The sequence below is a fragment of the Schistocerca serialis genome, chromosome 4 (genome assembly GCF_023864345.2).
Source record: "Schistocerca serialis cubense isolate TAMUIC-IGC-003099 chromosome 4, iqSchSeri2.2, whole genome shotgun sequence".
NCBI classification, from domain to species: Eukaryota; Metazoa; Arthropoda; class Insecta; order Orthoptera; family Acrididae; genus Schistocerca; species Schistocerca serialis.
In genome coordinates this window covers 321452878-321471178 of record NC_064641.1, presented here as the reverse complement: position 1 = coordinate 321471178, position 18301 = coordinate 321452878, and the positions used below count along the sequence as shown (strand labels likewise).

Genomic DNA, 18301 nt, shown 5'->3' with positions numbered 1-18301 from the left:
ATTGTCTCCCCGAGAGGCCAGTATCCAACTTAGAACTGTTTTGACATGCTAGTATCGATGGCTCAGAATGCTAGTGAGTTAGACAGCTGGTGTAATATTTTTATAATTTCTTTTCAGGCTTGTGACTAGCTTGACGCAGCCCACCGCGAAATCCTCTGCTGTGGCAACCTTTTGGTCTCAAAGTAGCAAATTATTTTCTAGTTGTATTAAAATCTCTGGCTTCCTCTACAGTTTTTAGCCTCTGCAGCTTCCTCTAGTATCTTGGAAGTTAATACCTTATGGAATTAATCCCTGCCATATAATACTGTCCCTTCTTTTTGTCAGTATTTTCAATATACTTCTGTACTCCCCGATTCTGTGAAGAACCTCCTAATACCTTATCTTATCACTACACCTAATTTTCATAATTCTTCTATAGCATCTCATCTCAAATGCTTGAATTAACTATATTTACGTTTTTCCAGCACACACGTTCCACTACCATGGAATGCTCTGCATCAAATGTACATTCTCAATAGTTTCTTCCTAAATTAAGGCAGATGTTGGACACTAGTAGATTTGTCTAGGCCAGTAATGCCGATTTTGCCAGTGCTAATCTGCCTTTCAAGTCCTTGCTACGACCATCAAGACATATTTTGCTATATAGATACCAAATTTCCTTAACTTCGCTTACTTTGTGACCCCAATTCTGATGTTAAGTTCCTCGCTGTTGTCACTTCTGCTACTTCTTCTCACTACTTTCTTGTTTGTTAAATTTACTCTCGATCTTCACTGAAGACCCAAAGAAACTGGTACACCTGCCTAACATAGTGTAGGGCCCTGTGTTCACGCAGATGTGTCGGTACACGACGTGGCAAGGACTCGACTTATGTCTGAAATAGTGCCGAAAGGAACTGACACCAGGAATCGTGCAGGTCTGTCCATAAATCCGCAACAGTACGAGGGGATGGAGATCTCTTCTGAACAGCACGTTGCAAGACATCCCAGATACTCTCAATAATTTCCATCTCTTGGGAGTTTGGTGGCCAGCAGACGTATTTTAACTCAGTAGATTATTCCTGGAGCTACTCTGTAGCAGTTCTGGATGTGAGGGGTCTCGCATTGACCTATTTGAGTTGCCCAAGTCCTTTGGAATGCACAATAGACACTCCATGAACTGAAGAGCTATTGACAAAGAAGAGGAGAGTGAAGCACTCAGTAATGAGTACAATATGTGTTAACACCGAATTTGGAGTTGCGTTGCTAGTTTATCTGAAGTATTGTAAAATATATCTATCATCAAGATTATTCGCTATTAGTGGTGATGAAATAGCCCTTCACAAACAGCAGTACCTTGTGTGCGGTATGTTGTCGCAGTGTTAGCAATATGGTCGACCTGATTTCGAAAATGGCTGTACAAACTAAAGTAGGTTCCTTGACATATTTGTAGTAGAAACCGATATATACTACATTACTGGTATATAAACTACAGTGGAATTTATTGGCAAATTTACTTACTTGAAATTTAAAGGATACTAATACTGTTTCAGTATATGTTGTATAGAATTCTTTAAGTCGATTTATGTGTAGTAGTGCATTTTTGAGTTATACCACTGTCTTTGCTGGAGTGCAATATGACACGATACAGATCGCAGATGTCAGAGATCGTGTGAACTGTGAACTTGAAGATCCGAAGATGGTGACGAACCGGTTATCTATATAAATACTTCACTAATGATTGTGGCTGTTTTGTGTTGTGCCTGTGTTCTTCATAAAAATTAGTCTTCTAACGGTCTAAACTGCTTTTTAGAATTATTTACATTCTTGCTTATGAGTTACACTTAAGCAATATGTCCTCGACTATGTGGCAGACTTGGCAGTATTGATGGAGTGGTATCTTACACTGGGCACCAGCCAGCTCTGTAAAATACATCATTTGTCAATTTTGTCTGTTATTTTTCACACAAATTAACCTTACAAACTGGGCACTCAACGCTTGTGTTTCCGTGACACACTGCAGAAAATCAAACTACCGACGTTATGGTAGTTTCGGAAACAACGTTTTGTTTGAGTAAACATAAAATTGGTGTTTCTTGATGATATTATCTTTCGAAGTGTTAGCTGTAATTGATGAGTTCTTGAGACAGAACTAATGCATGACAGATTAAGGAGCAAGGTCGGCGCACGTGTGGGAAAGTGGCTTTCCCTCGTGTGCAGAGCAGATAGCGGAACAGATATAAGCGCCGCCAGAACTGATGCTGCAGCCAACAACATGCAGAAGGCCGCGATAGTCGCCGTCGCACTCTGCCTGTCTGCCGCGCTGGCAGCGCCGCCCTCCTTTTCCGCCCCTAGGAGAAGCGTGGGCGGCGGTCAGGGGCGCATCGTAGGCGGCCACGACGTCGATATCTCCGAGTACCCATGGCAGGTGTCGGTGCGCTACTCGTGGTGGCACAACTGCGGTGGCTCCGTCATCAGCGACACCTGGGTGCTGACCGCGGCCCACTGCCTCGACGGATTCCCGCTGTTCGGCCTGTCGGTGCGCGCCGGGTCCTCCACGAGGGGCAGTGGCGGCACCATCTACAAGGCGGCCGCTAAGCACTTCCACTCCAGCTTCAGCTGGGTCACCATAGACTACGACATCGGCCTCATGCAGACCAAGGACACGATTGAGTTTGGTACCAACGTCCAGGTTAGATTTTTTTTTTTTTTTTTTTGACTAGTCAGTTTTCCTATAGTCCTGTGCCTTCTCCTTTACAGTATTTTCCAAATATTCCTTTCCTCTCTGATTCTGCGCAGAACCTCCACATTCCTTACCTTATCAGTCCACGTAATTTTCAACAATGGTCTGTGGTACCACGTCTCAAATGCTACGATGTCTTCTGTTCCGGTTTTCCCACAGTTCATGTTTCGCTACCATAAACACAATACTGTGCTCCAAACGTACATTCTCAGAAATTTCTTCCTCAAATTAAGGCCTGTCGTTGATGTTCGTAGACTTCTCTTGGCCTGGAATGCCCTTTTTGCCAGTGTTAGTCTGGTTTTGACGTCCTCGTTGCTCCGTCCGTCATTGGTAGTCTTGCTGCTTCCCTTAACATAGTCTGTTTCGTGACCATAACTCCTGATGTTAAGTTTCCCGCTGTTCTTATTTCTCCTACTTCTTATTTCTTTCGACTTTACTCTCAGTCCATATCATTGATAATAGCAATGTCATCTGCGAATCTTTTGTTTCGTGTCCATTCACCTTGAATCTTAATCCCATTCTTTCGTCTTTACTCTCAATCCGTATCATTGATAATAGCAATGTCATCTGCGAATCTTTTGTTTCGTATCCTTTCACCTTGAATCTTAATCCCAATCTTGAACCTTTCTTTTATTTCCGTCATTGATTCTTCAACGTATAGATTGAACAGCCGGAACGAAAGACTACATCCACGTCTTACACCCTTTTTAATCCGTGCACTTCGTTTTTGGTCTTCCACTCATATTGTTCTCTCTCAATTCTTGTACATATTGTAAATGACCCGTCTTTCCTCATAGATTACCCCTTCTGTCCTTAGAATTTCTAATATCTAGCACCGTCTGACATCGCAGAACGCTTCCTTAGATCGACAAATCGTTGAATGTGTCGTGATTTTTCTTCAGTCTTGTTTCCATTATCAAATGCAACGTCATAACTACCTCTCTGGTGCCTTTACCTTTCCTAAAGCTAAGTGATCTTCACTTAACAGATCCTCAGTTTTCTTTTCCATTCTTCTGTATACCATTCTCGTCAGTAATTTGGATGCATGAGCTGCTAAGGTGACTGTGCGGTAGTTTTTCCTCTTCGGAATTGTATGGATGATGTTTATCCGAAAGCCAATAAAATACTTCCTGAACACCAGAATGTGCCCGTTACCCGAATGATTTTAAATATTCTTATGGAATATTATCCATCACTTCCGCCTCATTGGATTTTTAAGTCTTCCAAAGATTTCTAAGTCCTGATTATAATACTGGATGTCCTTCATCTTTCCTGTCGACCCCTGTTTTTTCTTCTGTCACGTTGTCAGAAAAGGCTTCCCCCTCACTGAATACTCCTTCCATCTACCCGTCCTCTTATACATATTTCACAAAGGAATTGTCATTGCACTCTTAATGTTACACGATTCACTTTTCCCCATAAAATAAACAATATCTTCTGGAGAAACATGCGAAATTGTAGAGAAATTTCTTTGAATTTATTTATGGCATTGACAATAGAAAGAAATATGCATATGCTTTGCCTTTGTAACAGTAACTAAACAAGAATCGTCGGATTTCATTGCATCAGCCCTGGAAGTTTTGTTAGTTAAAATACTCTGCAAATAATTATAGTAGGTTATTTGCTATCTTCTTCTGCATTTGCAATGTGTTCGAACATTTTCTTCTGCCTGTTTGGTGTGATGCACAGGAAGCATTTTCGTTTTCGTGACCTTCCGTCTTCTTTTTGCTGGTCATTTCACAGCGTGTCTTGACTTTTAGAAACCCCGTTTGGAGTCGAGGATTATTCAATTTCCTCTCCATTTGGGGCTGTAACATTTCTTACCATAATTTCTTGAGGAAAATTCATCTCGTATTACTTCGACTTACCATGTAGCTGGGATGCTACCCCTGGACATAAGCACAGGGCATTTTACTGTGGTACATTCATTATTTTTACCCGTAAGACAAAAGGCAATAGGGTGGTCTTGTCTTGTGACAGCCAGAGCGAGAGCACCAGCAGCAGCGAGTACTGTTTGTATAAAGCGTTTATTTTGCATTTTGTTTACGACCTTCCACTAAGGAAGGGATTCTATTTGTGTTTATCTGCTCTGCATAGTAACTAACAGTTCTTGATAAAACTTTACGTAGTTTTCGTGTTAGATTTCTTAGTGTTTTCTTGATCGTTTAGAACAGAAAGCGCCCTAAAACCGTCTTTTGTTTGTTTCGCGGCCGTTAGCCACTAGTCACTTGAATCAGCAGTTGTCTTGTGACAGCCAGAGCGAGAGCACCAGCAGCAGCGAGTACTGTTTGTATAAAGCGTTTATTTTGCATTTTGTTTACGACCTTCCACTAAGGAAGGGATTCTATTTGTGTTTATCTGCTCTGCATAGTAACTAACAGTTCTTGATAAAACTTTACGTAGTTTTCGTGTTAGATTTCTTAGTGTTTTCTTGATCGTTTAGAACAGAAAGCGCCCTAAAACCGTCTTTTGTTTGTTTCGCGGCCGTTAGCCACTAGTCACTTGAATCAGCAGTTGTCTTGTGACAGCCAGAGCGAGAGCACCAGCAGCAGCGAGTACTGTTTGTATAAAGCGTTTATTTTGCATTTTGTTTACGACCTTCCACTAAGGAAGGGATTCTATTTGTGTTTATCTGCTCTGCATAGTAACTAACAGTTCTTGATAAAACTTTACGTAGTTTTCGTGTTAGATTTCTTAGTGTTTTCTTGATCATTTAGAACAGAAAGCGCCCTAAAACCGTCTTTTGTTTGTTTCGCGGCCGTTAGCCACTAGTCACTTGAATCAGCAGTTGTCTTGTGACAGCCAGAGCGAGAGCACCAGCAGCAGCGAGTACTGTTTGTATAAAGCGTTTTTGTACTTATTTGCTGCGCTTAGCTTTTAAATAGTTTTTCTGGGAAAACCTAGCGTAGTTTTCGCGTCTCGTATTTCAGTGAGTGTTTCTTGATTATCAGAGTAGCTCATCAGAAGATTATCTTGGGAATTTGTCACCGTATAGAGTAGGGTAAACATAGTCATGTGTAGGGACTGTGGTGGTTGTGAGCGGACGCAAGGAGAATTGGCCACTCTTCGGGGGCAGGTGGAGGCTTTGTCTGTTAGGCTCATCGAGCTCGAGGCGCAGGCGTCGGCTCGTAGTGGCGTTGGGGCAACTGTGGTGAGACCTATGCCTACTTCGGTGGCCTTGGAATCACATGGAACCCCTGATGTCGCTGCGTCTTCCGGCAGTGAGCATCTTACCGGTCAGCCATCACTCCAGGATGAATGGCGGACAGTGGTGGGCTCGCGCGTGCCTGGCCGAAAGGCGAAGGTGGGATCTGGCCGCGTGGCAGCTGCCTTACCCCTTTCCAACAGGTACGGGGTGCTTCCTAGTGGTGATGACATCGTTTCCGAGCCACCACAGGATGCCTCGCCTGTTGGGCCAGTGGCCGATTCTCCGGCAAGGTCCCGACAGTCACAGAGGGCGGGCCTATTAGTTATAGGGAGCTCCAACGTTAGGCGGGTTATGGAGCCCCTTAGGAAAATAGCGGGTAGGTCGGGGAAGAATGCCAGTGTGCACTCGGTGTGCTGGCCGGGGGGTCTCGTCCGTAATGTGGAGGAGGCCCTTCCGGCAGCTATTGAACGCACTGGGTGTGACCGGCTGCAGATAGTAGCACATGTCGGAACGAATGACGCCTGCCTCTTGGGTTCTGAGGCCATCCTTGGTTCCTTCCGGCGGCTGGCTGATTTGGTGAAGACAACCAGCATCGCACGCGGAGTGCAAGCTGAGCTTAATATCTGCAGCATAGTGCCCAGAGTCGATCGCGGTCCTCTGGTTTGGAGCCGTGTGGAGGGTCTAAACCAGAGGCTCAGACGACTCTGCGACTATAATGGTTGCAAATTCATCGACCTCCGTTATTGGGTGGAGAACTGTAGGGCCCCCCTAGACAGGTCAGGCGTGCACTACACACCGGAAGCAGCTACTAGGGTAGCAGAGTACGTGTGGCGTGCACACGGGGGTTTTTTAGGTTAGAGGGACCCCCCCTTGGGCGAAACGATAAAATACCTGACGGCTTACCAGAGAGGACATTATCATCGTTGATAAAGAACGTCCGTCCTCAGAGAACAAAAACAGGAAAAGTTAACGTAATATTGGTAAACTGCAGGAGTATCCAGGGCAAGGTTCCTGAATTAGTATCTCTTATTGAAGGAAATAGTGCGCATATAGTATTAGGAACGGAAAGTTGGTTAAAACCGGAAGTGAACAGTAACGAAATCCTAGACACAGAATGGAATATATACCGCAAGGATAGGATAAACGCCAATGGTGGAGGAGTATTTATAGCAGTAAAGAATTCAATAATATCCAGTGAAGTTATTAGCGAATGCGAATGTGAAATAATCTGGGTTAAGTTAAGTATCAAAGGTGGGTCAGATATGATAGTCGGATGCTTCTATAGACCACCTGCATCAGCAACCGTAGTAGTTGAGCGCCTCAGAGAGAACCTGCAGAACGTCGTGAAGAAGTTTCGTGATCATACTATTGTAGTAGGGGGAGACTTCAATCTACCAGGTATAGAATGGGATAGTCACACAATCAGAACTGGAGCCGGGGACAGAGACTCTTGTGACATTATCCTGACTGCCTTGTCCGAGAATTACTTCGAGCAGATAGTTAGAGAACCAACTCGTGAAGCTAACGTTTTAGACCTCATAGCAACAAATAGACCGGAACTTTTCGACTCCGTGAATGTAGAAGAGGGTATCAGTGATCATAAGTCAGTGGTTGCATCAATGACTACAAGTGTAATAAGAAATGCCAAGAAAGGAAGGAAAATATATTTGCTTAACAAGAGTGATAGGGCACAAATCGCAGAATATCTGAGTGACCACCATCAAACGTTCATTTCTGAGGAAGAGGATGTGGAACAAAAATGGAAAAAATTTAGAAACATCGTCCAGTACGCCTTAGATAAGTTCGTACCGACTAAGGTCCAAAGCGAGGGGAAAGATCCACCGTGGTATAACAATCATGTACGAAAGGTACTACGGAAACAAAGAAAGCTTCATCATAGGTTTAAGAGTAGTCGAATCATAGCTGATAAGGAAAAGCTGAACGAAGCGAAAAAGAGCGTAAAGAGAGCAATGAGAGAAGCATTCAACGAATTCGAACATAAAACATTGGCAAACAATCTAAACAAGAACCCTAAAAAGTTTTGGTCATATGTAAAATCGGTAAGCGGATCTAAATCCCCTATTCAGTCACTCGTTGACCACGATGGCACCGAAACAGAGGACGACCGAAGAAAGGCAGAAATACTGAATTCAGTGTTCCGAAACTGTTTCACTGCGGAAAATCGTAACACGGTCCCTGACTTCAGCCGTCGCACGGACGCCAAAATGGAAAATATTGAAATAAACGATATCGGAATTGAAAAACAACTGCTATCACTTAGTAGCGGAAAAGCATCCGGACCAGACGAGATACCCTTAAGATTCTACAGTGATTATGCTAAAGAACTTGCCCCCTTTCTATCAGCAATTTATCGTAGATCGCTGGAAGAACGTAAAGTACCTAGCGACTGGAAGAAAGCGCAGGTCGTTCCCATTTTCAAGAAGGGTCATAAATCAGATGCGAATAATTATAGGCCTATTTCGCTTACGTCAATCTGTTGTAGAATACTGGAACATGTTTTGTGTTCTCGTATTATGACGTTCTTAGATAATACAAATCTCCTTCATCATAACCAACATGGATTCCGCAAACAGAGATCATGTGAAACTCAGCTCGCCCTATTTGCCCAAGAAATTCACAGTGCCGTAGACACTGGCGAGCAGATTGATGCCGTATTCCTGGACTTCAGGAAGGCATTTGATACGGTTCCGCACTTACGTTTAGTGAAAAAAATACGAGCTTACGGAATATCGGACCAGGTTTGTGATTGGATTCAGGATTTCCTAGAAGAAAGAACACAACATGTCATTCTTAACGGTTCAAAATCTGCAGATGTAGAGGTAATTTTGGGAGTACCGCAGGGAAGCGTGATAGGACCTTTATTGTTTACAATATACATAAATGACTTAGTTGACAACATCGGTAGCTCCGTGAGGCTATTTGCAGATGACACGGTTGTCTACAAGAAAGTAGCAACATCAGAAGACTCGTACGTACTCCAGGAGGACCTGCAGAGGATTAATGCATGGTGCGACAGCTGGCAGCTTTCCCTAAACGTAGATAAATGTAATATAATGCGCATACATAGGGGCAGAAATCCATTCCAGTACGATTATGCCATAGGTGGTAAATCATTGGAAGCGGTAACGACCGTAAAATACTTAGGAGTTACTGTCCGGAGCGATCTGAAGTGGAATGATCACATAAAACAAATAGTGGGAAAAGCAGGCGCCAGGTTGAGATTCATAGGAAGAATTCTAAGAAAATGTGACTCATCGACGAAAGAAGTAGCTTACAAAACGCTTGTTCGTCCGATTCTTGAGTATTGCTCATCAGTATGGGACCCTTACCAGGTTGGATTAATAGAAGAGATAGACATGATCCAGCGAAAAGCAGCGCGATTCGTCAGGGGGACATTTAGTCAGCGCGAGAGCGTTACGGAGATGCTGAACAAGCTCCAGTGGCGGACACTTCAAGAAAGGCGTTACGCAATACGGAGAGGTTTATTATCGAAATTACGAGAGAGCACATTCCGGGAAGAGATGGGCAACATATTACTACCGCCCACATATATCTCGCGTAATGATCACAACGAAAAGATCCGAGAAATTAGAGCAAATACGGAGACTTACAAGCAGTCGTTCTTCCCACGCACAATTCGTGAATGGAACAGGGAAGGGGGGATCAGATAGTGGTACAATAAGTACCCTCCGCCACACACCGTAAGGTGGCTCGCGGAGTATAGATGTAGATGTAGATGTAGGTGGTACATTCATTATTTTCATCCGTAAGACAAAAGGCCGTTGTTTGACTGTCACGTTGCAGGTATATGTATATGCCTTCTGGTCATGAGAATGGATTCCTGATTCAGATTTACGAAAAGATAAAACGATTTGTTGTTTCATGGCACCTACACTCACGTGAAATTATTTTGGACTTAATGAAATAAATTCATATTTTCAACAGCAGATGTGTGACGTGCTCGCAGATTGTGAATTCATGTCTTCAACTTAATACAGCAGTAGATGGTCGGCAGTGTGTGTTCCTTCGGACAAGCGTGCATGCATGTGTGTCCAAAAGACATTATATAGTATTATACATTGGATAGTATGTGTGTGTTATCAACTATATATATATATTTGTCATAAATATATGTAGACACTGTAAGGTAGAGACATTTCTAACTCTGAAATACAGCTATCTTTCCAAATAAATCTCAGGTGCTGCTTTCACAGCACCAGTGACTTTTAAACAATGAGAGCAATTGTTCCGAATGGCTTATTGCTGATACCCCCCAACAAGCAGGACGTCTTAGTTGCGGATAACAGCATTTCATTTTGAGAAGGATGAGTCTCCCTCCTTCCTGTATCAGGGCTTCAGTATTTTATTGACATATGTACATCTGCAGATGTGGGTTGATATCATGAAACTGTCGACGTTCCTGTAAAAGTTCATATACAGTAGAAAGCTGTTTCTTTCAGAAACAAGGATTAATTCAGCTACGGTAGCGCTCAACAGACAATTATTTACAATCAATTCGAAAGACAGCTCCTTTGCTAAGGGGTCTAATAGATACTTGACATGCATTAGAAGAACAAGTGTACTAAACGAATAATAAATAAATAATTAATTGTTCTAGCAACGAATGATGCTTCAACGAAGAAACTCTGCTACGACATCCACTAATAATTTACCTGCCGATGGAAGTAGTAGTGGAAGTGAAAGCAGTACGGGCAGACAGAGACATAATATGCAAAACTGAATGTAGAACTTGCTGGATGTGGTACTTATGTAGACACACAACAAAAATGGGACCATGTGTGAATCCAATCAAGGATTCATAAGTTAAAATTATTTTACGATTCTGTATTGCATACGTTATATGGACGACCGACCTAGTAATCGAAATGTTATGCGAAATTTGAAGCTTTCGACTGCGATAAGATCGTAAAAAGATACTATGAGTTAATCTAGCGAAGGGCAACATCAGAAGTAAGGCACTACTATGAGAACCCACATACATGTATACCAATCAAAGTTTGCAACACATGACACATTAGTCGAGCTGAAAGTGTCAAATAGGTTCACTCTCTGTTGCCTTACTGTCTGAAATGCTTCTCGCTACATATAGATCTTAAACATGGCTGCGAATCAGCATCTGTGTAAATATGAAGAGGTTGAAAACATCAGCCAATCAGTTGCAAAGAAAAAAAAATTATTGCAACGGTTTGGCTGTTTTTTTTTTCAACCTCTTTTGTTATGGATATTATCAAAATACTGAAAATTACGACCAATGTAGTCCAGCAGATGTTCAGTTGGCTATAGATCTGGGGGGATGGTGCTAAAATTATTGCATTGACTTAAATCTCATGGATTCGCAAAACAACGACGTTCACAACATATATTCGTCTTCTCTTACATTTTCAAAGACTTCTAGGAATACGGCAAGGAGTAGTAGCTTGTCGAATTAGCCGTTTCCCCTGAAGTAATTCGAGGGTCACTCCAAATGAAATGCACACTATTTTTTTAAAATCCATCTTTTATTCTACATGTTTGAAAGTTTCACAGTGTGTAGATACATCCTTTAGGAACAATATTTTCTTTTCTCCACATTATTTCCATCCCTGTCAACTGCCTTACGCCATATTGGAAGTAGCGCCTGTAAACCCGCACGGTAAAATTCTGGACCAACCTGTTCGAGCCACTGTTTGGGAGTGTGCACAAGGGAGTCATCATCTTCAAACCTTGTTCCATGAAGATAATCTTTCAGTTTCCCAAAGAGATGATAGTCACATGGAGCCAGGTCAGGACTGTAAGGCGGGTATTGGTGTTGTCCATCTGAGTTTTGTGATCGCTTCCATGGTTTTTTGACTGACATGTGGCCGTGCATTGTCGTGCAACAGCAAAACGTCCTGCTTTTGCCGATGTGGTCGAACACGACTCAGTCGAGCTTGAAGTTTCTTCAGTGTCGTCACATATGCATTAGAATTTATGGTGATTCCACTTGGTATGATGACCACAAGCAACAGTCCTTCGGAATCGAAAAACACTGTAGCCATAACTTTTGCAGCAGAAGATGGGGTTTTGATTTTTTTTCTTGGATGAATTTGTATGATACCACTCCACTGATTGCCTCTTCGTCTCTGGTGAAACATGATGGAGCCATGTTTCATCACCTGTCACAATTCTTCCCAGAAATTCATCTCCACCAAATGTTCGCTGCATACCGTTTTTCTTGTTTCTTTGTGAGCCACTGTCAACATCCTGCGAACCCACATGGCACAAAGCTTTTTTAACGCCAACACATTCAGTATTCTGCAAACACTTCCTTCCACTATCCCAACGTAACGGGACAATTCGTTCACTGTGATGCGTCTGTCAGCAGTCACCAATTCGTTAACTCTCTGCACAATGTCTGGAGTGTGTGCAGTACGGGGCCTGCCGCTGCGAGGACAGTCCTCAATATTGCCGTGCCCGATTTCATCACGTACCCTGTTTGCCCACAGACGAAATGTACTGCGATCGAAGCAGCAACTCCACACACCTTTCTCATCCTCTTGTGGATGTTTCCCACTGTCTCGTTGTCACAGCACAGGAATTCTATGACAGCACGTTGCTTCTGACGAACGTCAAGTGTAGCAGCCATCTTGAAGACAGGCTGTAACGGCGCTACTCACAGGAACTGGTTGAACTAAGGTTGAAAACAAGCGGGAAGGATGTATCTACATACTGTAAAACTTTCATACACGCAGAATGAAATCTTTATTTTTACCAAAATAGTGTGCATTTCTTTTAGAGTGATCCTCGTACTATCACTTGATTTACAACGATGATTTTTTTGGCAGGATCGGCCATGTTTCCACTTGGATTCTTGTTTTCACTCTACGCTATTTAAACATTCCCCAGACGTTAACAAGGTGATCAGTGCCTTCCTTCTGTCCTCGTTACAGGCTATTTCCTTCGTTTTCTCCTTCTGTATTCTGATGCAGAAAAACCTTTCTCAGTGGAGGAGACAAGACATTGTCAGTCAAAAGCAGTCCAGTTTCCTTATCAAAGACAACATTTAAGACCTTTTTCCAAGGCATCGTCTACACCATTGATGCAATCAATGTGTTTTGGCAGCCAGTGGCGCTGGCGACGTCGGAGCCGCCGGTCGGCAGCCAGGTGGACGTGACAGGTTGGGGCGCCCTCAAAGAGGACGGGCAGAGCGCGTGGCAGTTGCAGGCCGTCACCACCACCATCGTGTCGCGCGAGGACTGCAACGCCGCCTACACCACGGAGATCACTGAGCGCATGATCTGCGCCGGCGAGCCCGAGGGCGGCAAGGACGCCTGCCAGGGCGACAGCGGCGGGCCCCTGGTGGCCGGCAACACGCAGTACGGCATCGTCTCCTTTGGTTCCGGGTGCGCCGACGCTCGCTACCCTGGCGTCTACTCCAACGTTGCCTACCTGCGCTCCTGGATAACCGAGACCAGTGGCGTTTAACGTGGCACGCCGGAGCTGTTGTAACAATCTGTGTGTTTCTATGTATGTAAAACTGTCTGCAACTATTTACGTTTCTGTCGTTAAACGGTTCCATATTTCAGCACAGATAATCGAAGGTTTTTACGAGGCCATGGAGACACGGAACTAAGGTACAGCGTTGATTATCACAGTTAACTGATGACGGGGAGGGGCGGTGTGTTCGATTGTTTCTTTGTGCCAGAGTCATTTATGAAAATATATTGTACTAGTGTTAATATGAATACGAAAGAAAAAAACAATTAATTAAACACATGAATGTACATATAAACTTCTCCAGAATTCTGTCTTCGTGTTCAGTGAAGGATCAGCAACTGTGTCCAATCTTATTATTTCTTTATATTTCTGTGTCAGCTCCACTGATAATATGGATGAATGGTGACTTGTTTGGAATATTTCCGTCCAACATCGAACAATTACCAGGGTGCTTCCGAAATAATCAACGAAATAATAAATGCACATTTCAAGGGACATGCAACAATTCAACTTTAAAATTCCGTGCCCGATGAATCCATAACTTAAAAATTAGAAATGATGTTTAATTAAAAACTTCAGAATCACAAGCTGTAACGTTTGGATCTAGCCATCGTTGACTCAAATTATTTTTCAGTGCAAATGTTATGTAAATTTTGTGTCACATGTTTTACATATGAACCAGATATCTGACCATATATAGAAGTATGGAAAGTTACAAATGGTCTTTAAACCTGTTTAAATCTCCTAATACCAGAATTCTTTTTTGTTTCAGTAAGTACCACTGGGGTCATAAAGCCCCCAAGTAATTTAAACGGAGTACATCATCACTATTTTGTTTATTTAACATGAAAATAACATTACAGCTCTTCAATACAACAATCACAGTTCTGTTTTCATAAATGTTACATTCAAGAAAGAAACAAACATTTTAATAGCGGTCTTATGGCTCCAGCGCTATTGCAGAAGGCTTTGAATAAATTTTCGTTCGTATATACATAAAAATCAGCAAAACATCATTGGATACAATTTGCTCAGAAGAAGAAATTCATATATTTTGAAAACAATAGATTCGGAAACACTGGAAATATATGTTTACAACTCGCTTGTGATGTCATACTAAACCCAGTGGCACAGAGAAGGACAAGATTGCAAGGTAATGAACGTAGGTGTCGAAGGTAGATCTCACAACCGAAATTCGTAATTTTGTCACTAAATTTCGAAAAGGAGAGCGTCACATTATTCTTGCTGATCTAACCACATCAAAGGCATCTTATTTCAGGGCTGTCACTAGTGATCTATGACCCACACAGATGGAAAAGAATAATCACAGCACCAAGAAGGGATTGCGTTACATAAACGAAAGTTGGTAGGCGTGTTTTCCCATCTGAAAAATGGTGTCGAATTAACATTCGTTCCAGTCACATAAAAGTGGTGCTAATAGCGCCACAATGAGAATGCAAATTTTATTTGCTTTAAATCCACGCTGAGATGTGAGCGTTAGTTACCTTTGAGACTGGTTGCAGTGAGTTGATGTTAAGAACGCCTTTAAGGCGACAAAGACGCCGTTATCTACATATCACTGAGTTTTAACGAGTAACGAGGTCCTGTAAGTGGACTACGAGAAGCTGGATCTTCCTTCTGCAATACTGCAGGAAACGTGGCAGGAATGTTGTTTCTGTAAATAACTGTTGGCAGTGGTGGTCACAAGAATGTATAGTCGCAAGAACACTGCCGTGAGGGAAGAGCATTGTGTTTGGCGTATACCTCTGACGCACCGTACTTAATCTGCAGTAGCAATTTCAACAGCAGCTGGAACCATAGTAATATACTAAAACGCTAAAAATGAGCTTCTTCAGGGACTACTCCGAGCCAGATGACCTGTGGCGTGCAACGCACTGACCCCAAAACGCCGCCATTTGCGACTTTAGTAGTGTCAAGCGACAGCTCACTGGAGGTCGGTATCGATTCTGTCAGTGTTTCTGGTGAGAGCTGGATCTGCCTCGTTGCCAGTGATGGCCCTCGGTTGGATAGAAGGAGGCCTGCTGAGTGCTTGCAACAAAATGGTTCAAATGGCTCTGAGCACTATGGGACGTAACTTCTGAGGTCATCAGTCCCCTAGAACTTAGCAAATTTGTATGTCAGTCTGGTGTCTCGACTTGTTATGCTGGTCTTTATGAACAACATTCCGTGGTTTTGGTTCCAACAGAATAATACTCGCCCACATATAGCTGTTGTAATCTAGTATGCTCTACAGATCGTCGACATGTTGCCTTGGTCTGCTCCAACACCATATTTGTCTCCAGTGAAATACATAGGGGACATAATCCAACAACAACTCTATTGTCGTCAACAAACAACATTAACCGCTCCTGTACAGAAGGACCACGTGGAACAGGCATGGAACTCAATGCCACAAACTGACATACGGCACCTAAAAAATACAATGCAAGCACTTTTAAATGCTTACATTCAACAACCGTGTACATATCCGATTATTAATGTACCAGCATTTCACATTTTCTGTTGCTTATCTAACACTGAAATTAACTTATAATTTTGCGTTGTTAATCAAATGTTACCTGGATAAATTGTTCAAATGGCTCTGAGCACTATGGTACTTAACAGCTGAGATCATCAGTCCCCTAGAACTTAGAACTACTTAAACCTAACTAACCTAAGGACATCACAGACATCCATGCCCGAGGCAGAATTCGAATCTGCGACGGTAGCGGCCGCGCGGTTCCAGACTGAAGGGCCTAGAACAGCTCGGCTACATCGGCCGGCTAGATAAATGTCATTATCGTACATTAATTATTTTTAAGTTTGACGATTTTTTTCCGTTATAGTATTCAGGGTACATCCGTTGTCGCTGGCTTTTCTTCTCACCGTAAGAATATTGTTCGTTGATGACACTGGCAATTCGTTCCTCCGTCAATAGGTGACAGTCATGGGCAAGAAATTCACCTTCCAGTCGTTATCGAATGACATTCTTTATTTCAAACAGTGGTGATATTTTAACATATCCTGCTAATTCAGATGCAAACCGGATGTGGTTTTTCAGGTGGAGTGACAGAGTCATCTGAAGGAAGGAGGTTATTCCAAGATTTTTGCAGTGGCTAACTCCCATTTTAACCGTTTTCTGTGCAAGCTTCCATCCCAACTGTTACGAACGCTCGCTAATTTTATATAGGTGTCAATATCCAAAACCTACGCTTTTCTAGCTTCATGTTCTTGATCTATGCTTAATTACGTATCATCGTTCATCATCCGGCCTATTATCGTAAGTTTATCGGAGATACTTAGAGCAATCACTTGAGTTTAATCACAATTGCCTAACCTCAACAATAGTGGGAGCTGTTACCAGTGGAGATTTTCACATCAACGCAGACCAGCAACAATGACGGTTAGTGCAGAGGGAGAAAATGCGTAATTGGGCAGTGAAATTGCTGCAAAATTTGAACAACTGAGACGCTATCGGTTGATAAGCATTCGGACAATCAATGTTCTGTTATATCTTAAATAAACAGACAAGGGGAAGAAATGTACTTCTGCTTCATGAACACACCATCGGTTGTTACTCTGGCAAAAATTCAGGTAGTGCTTGTACACAAAGCTGATCTTCATACTCGACTGTAATATCATATGAAGCTGCTGGCGTGAAAATAGTGCTCGATATCCGGGAGAATAACATCAACACTGATTAAAAGTTAGTAACCAAAACTATCGGGGAGGGTTCTCCCTTAAAAGGACATGCCTTGCATGACGCCGAAACTGCTACAAGATGTAGCATATGTCACGAGTCAAGGAGTTTCCTACTGACAGGTACTCAGTGAACATGTCAGCATATCGTTAATTCAACATGGAGTACAGAACGCTTGGGTCATTGCACATCGCAATGACCTACACATCACAGATTTACAGAAGCAGTCAACATTTCGGGATTAACAGCTCCTGTGTGACGAATGGCCGTCACGTAGCCGTTCCAGAGCTATATGGAGCAATACATGGTCTACTGCGAGCATCATCGCAGCCCATTTCGTCATAGGGCTTTAAGAAGCAGTTTCTATGTACTGCACGTGGCCGCATGCACACGTAGATGAATACAGTCGTTTGGTGTGAACGGCTGGGAGATCCAAAATGACAGGTTTAGCCTCATAATTGAAAGATTTTTCCAATCCTTCGCACGGACAGGCATCTTTCCGTCGCGAAGTATGATCTGTGTATGTAAGTGTAACTTTTAAGTGTAGGTGTCTACAACAGACGTACGTCTACTATTGTGCTCGTGTTGAAAAAGATTATAGAACGGCGAGGGTGACACTAGGTGCTGGCACGTAGCTTGCTCCTCGCGAATAGCACCACGGGAGCTGCAGAGCCTCGCATCCCCGTCCGATGGACGGATCACCAGCAACAGTGTCACGTATTCTGACTTCACTAGACACTGGGTAAAAGTTTTGAATTTAGTCCAGGCCATTGGCACAAAGACTGATGATCAAGAGCTTTACAAGTGCACCTTCACTCCCACTACTGGCAAACTAATGGTAGTGAAAATTGCATTCACCACCATAAATCAAACCAACCCACCTCCGAGTCCAGTGCCAATGCACAAGCGTGTATTAGCGGTCTTGGCTACGGAGGCGGGTGGCACGTGTACTGAGTGGGCTTCAGCATGTGATGATTGACCAATGTCTCCGTGCCTTTTAAGAACTTTTAACCACTCTGTGCTTCACTGATTGGAAAGTAACTCGTTCCTGACACTATTAGAATTAGAGCTTGTTTCATGTACGACAGAAATGTTGTGTCAGGCATTGTATGGATAACATTTCAAGCGTGCACAAGCTGCATGCATAAACCCTGTATCGGGGAGGTGCTGGAGAGTTCTAATTGCCTCCTACTTTGCGAACCGTTCCTCAGACTCTGACAGGTGGTATATCGCCATT

At 42.9% G+C, this 18301-nt stretch overlaps 1 protein-coding gene across 1 annotated transcript; it reads left to right on the top strand.

Annotated features, from left to right (window-relative positions):
• Positions 1 to 2251: 2251 nt before the first annotated feature.
• Positions 2252 to 13352, top strand: LOC126474432 (trypsin-1-like). Its single transcript, XM_050101903.1, has 2 exons — positions 2252 to 2668; positions 12990 to 13352. Exons 1-2 carry the CDS (start codon positions 2252 to 2254, stop codon positions 13350 to 13352), a joined length of 780 nt encoding a protein of 259 aa, XP_049957860.1.
• The last annotated feature ends 4949 nt before the right edge of the window (positions 13353 to 18301 follow it).

Coding starts and splice junctions, on each gene's coding strand:
- LOC126474432 (XM_050101903.1), top strand. CDS start 2,252: ATGCAGAAGGCCGCGATAGTCGCCGTCGCACTCTGCCTGTCTGCCGCG. Junction 2,669..12,989: donor AGTTTGGTACCAACGTCCAG/GTTAGATTTTTT, acceptor GTGTTTTGGCAG/CCAGTGGCGCTGGCGACGTC.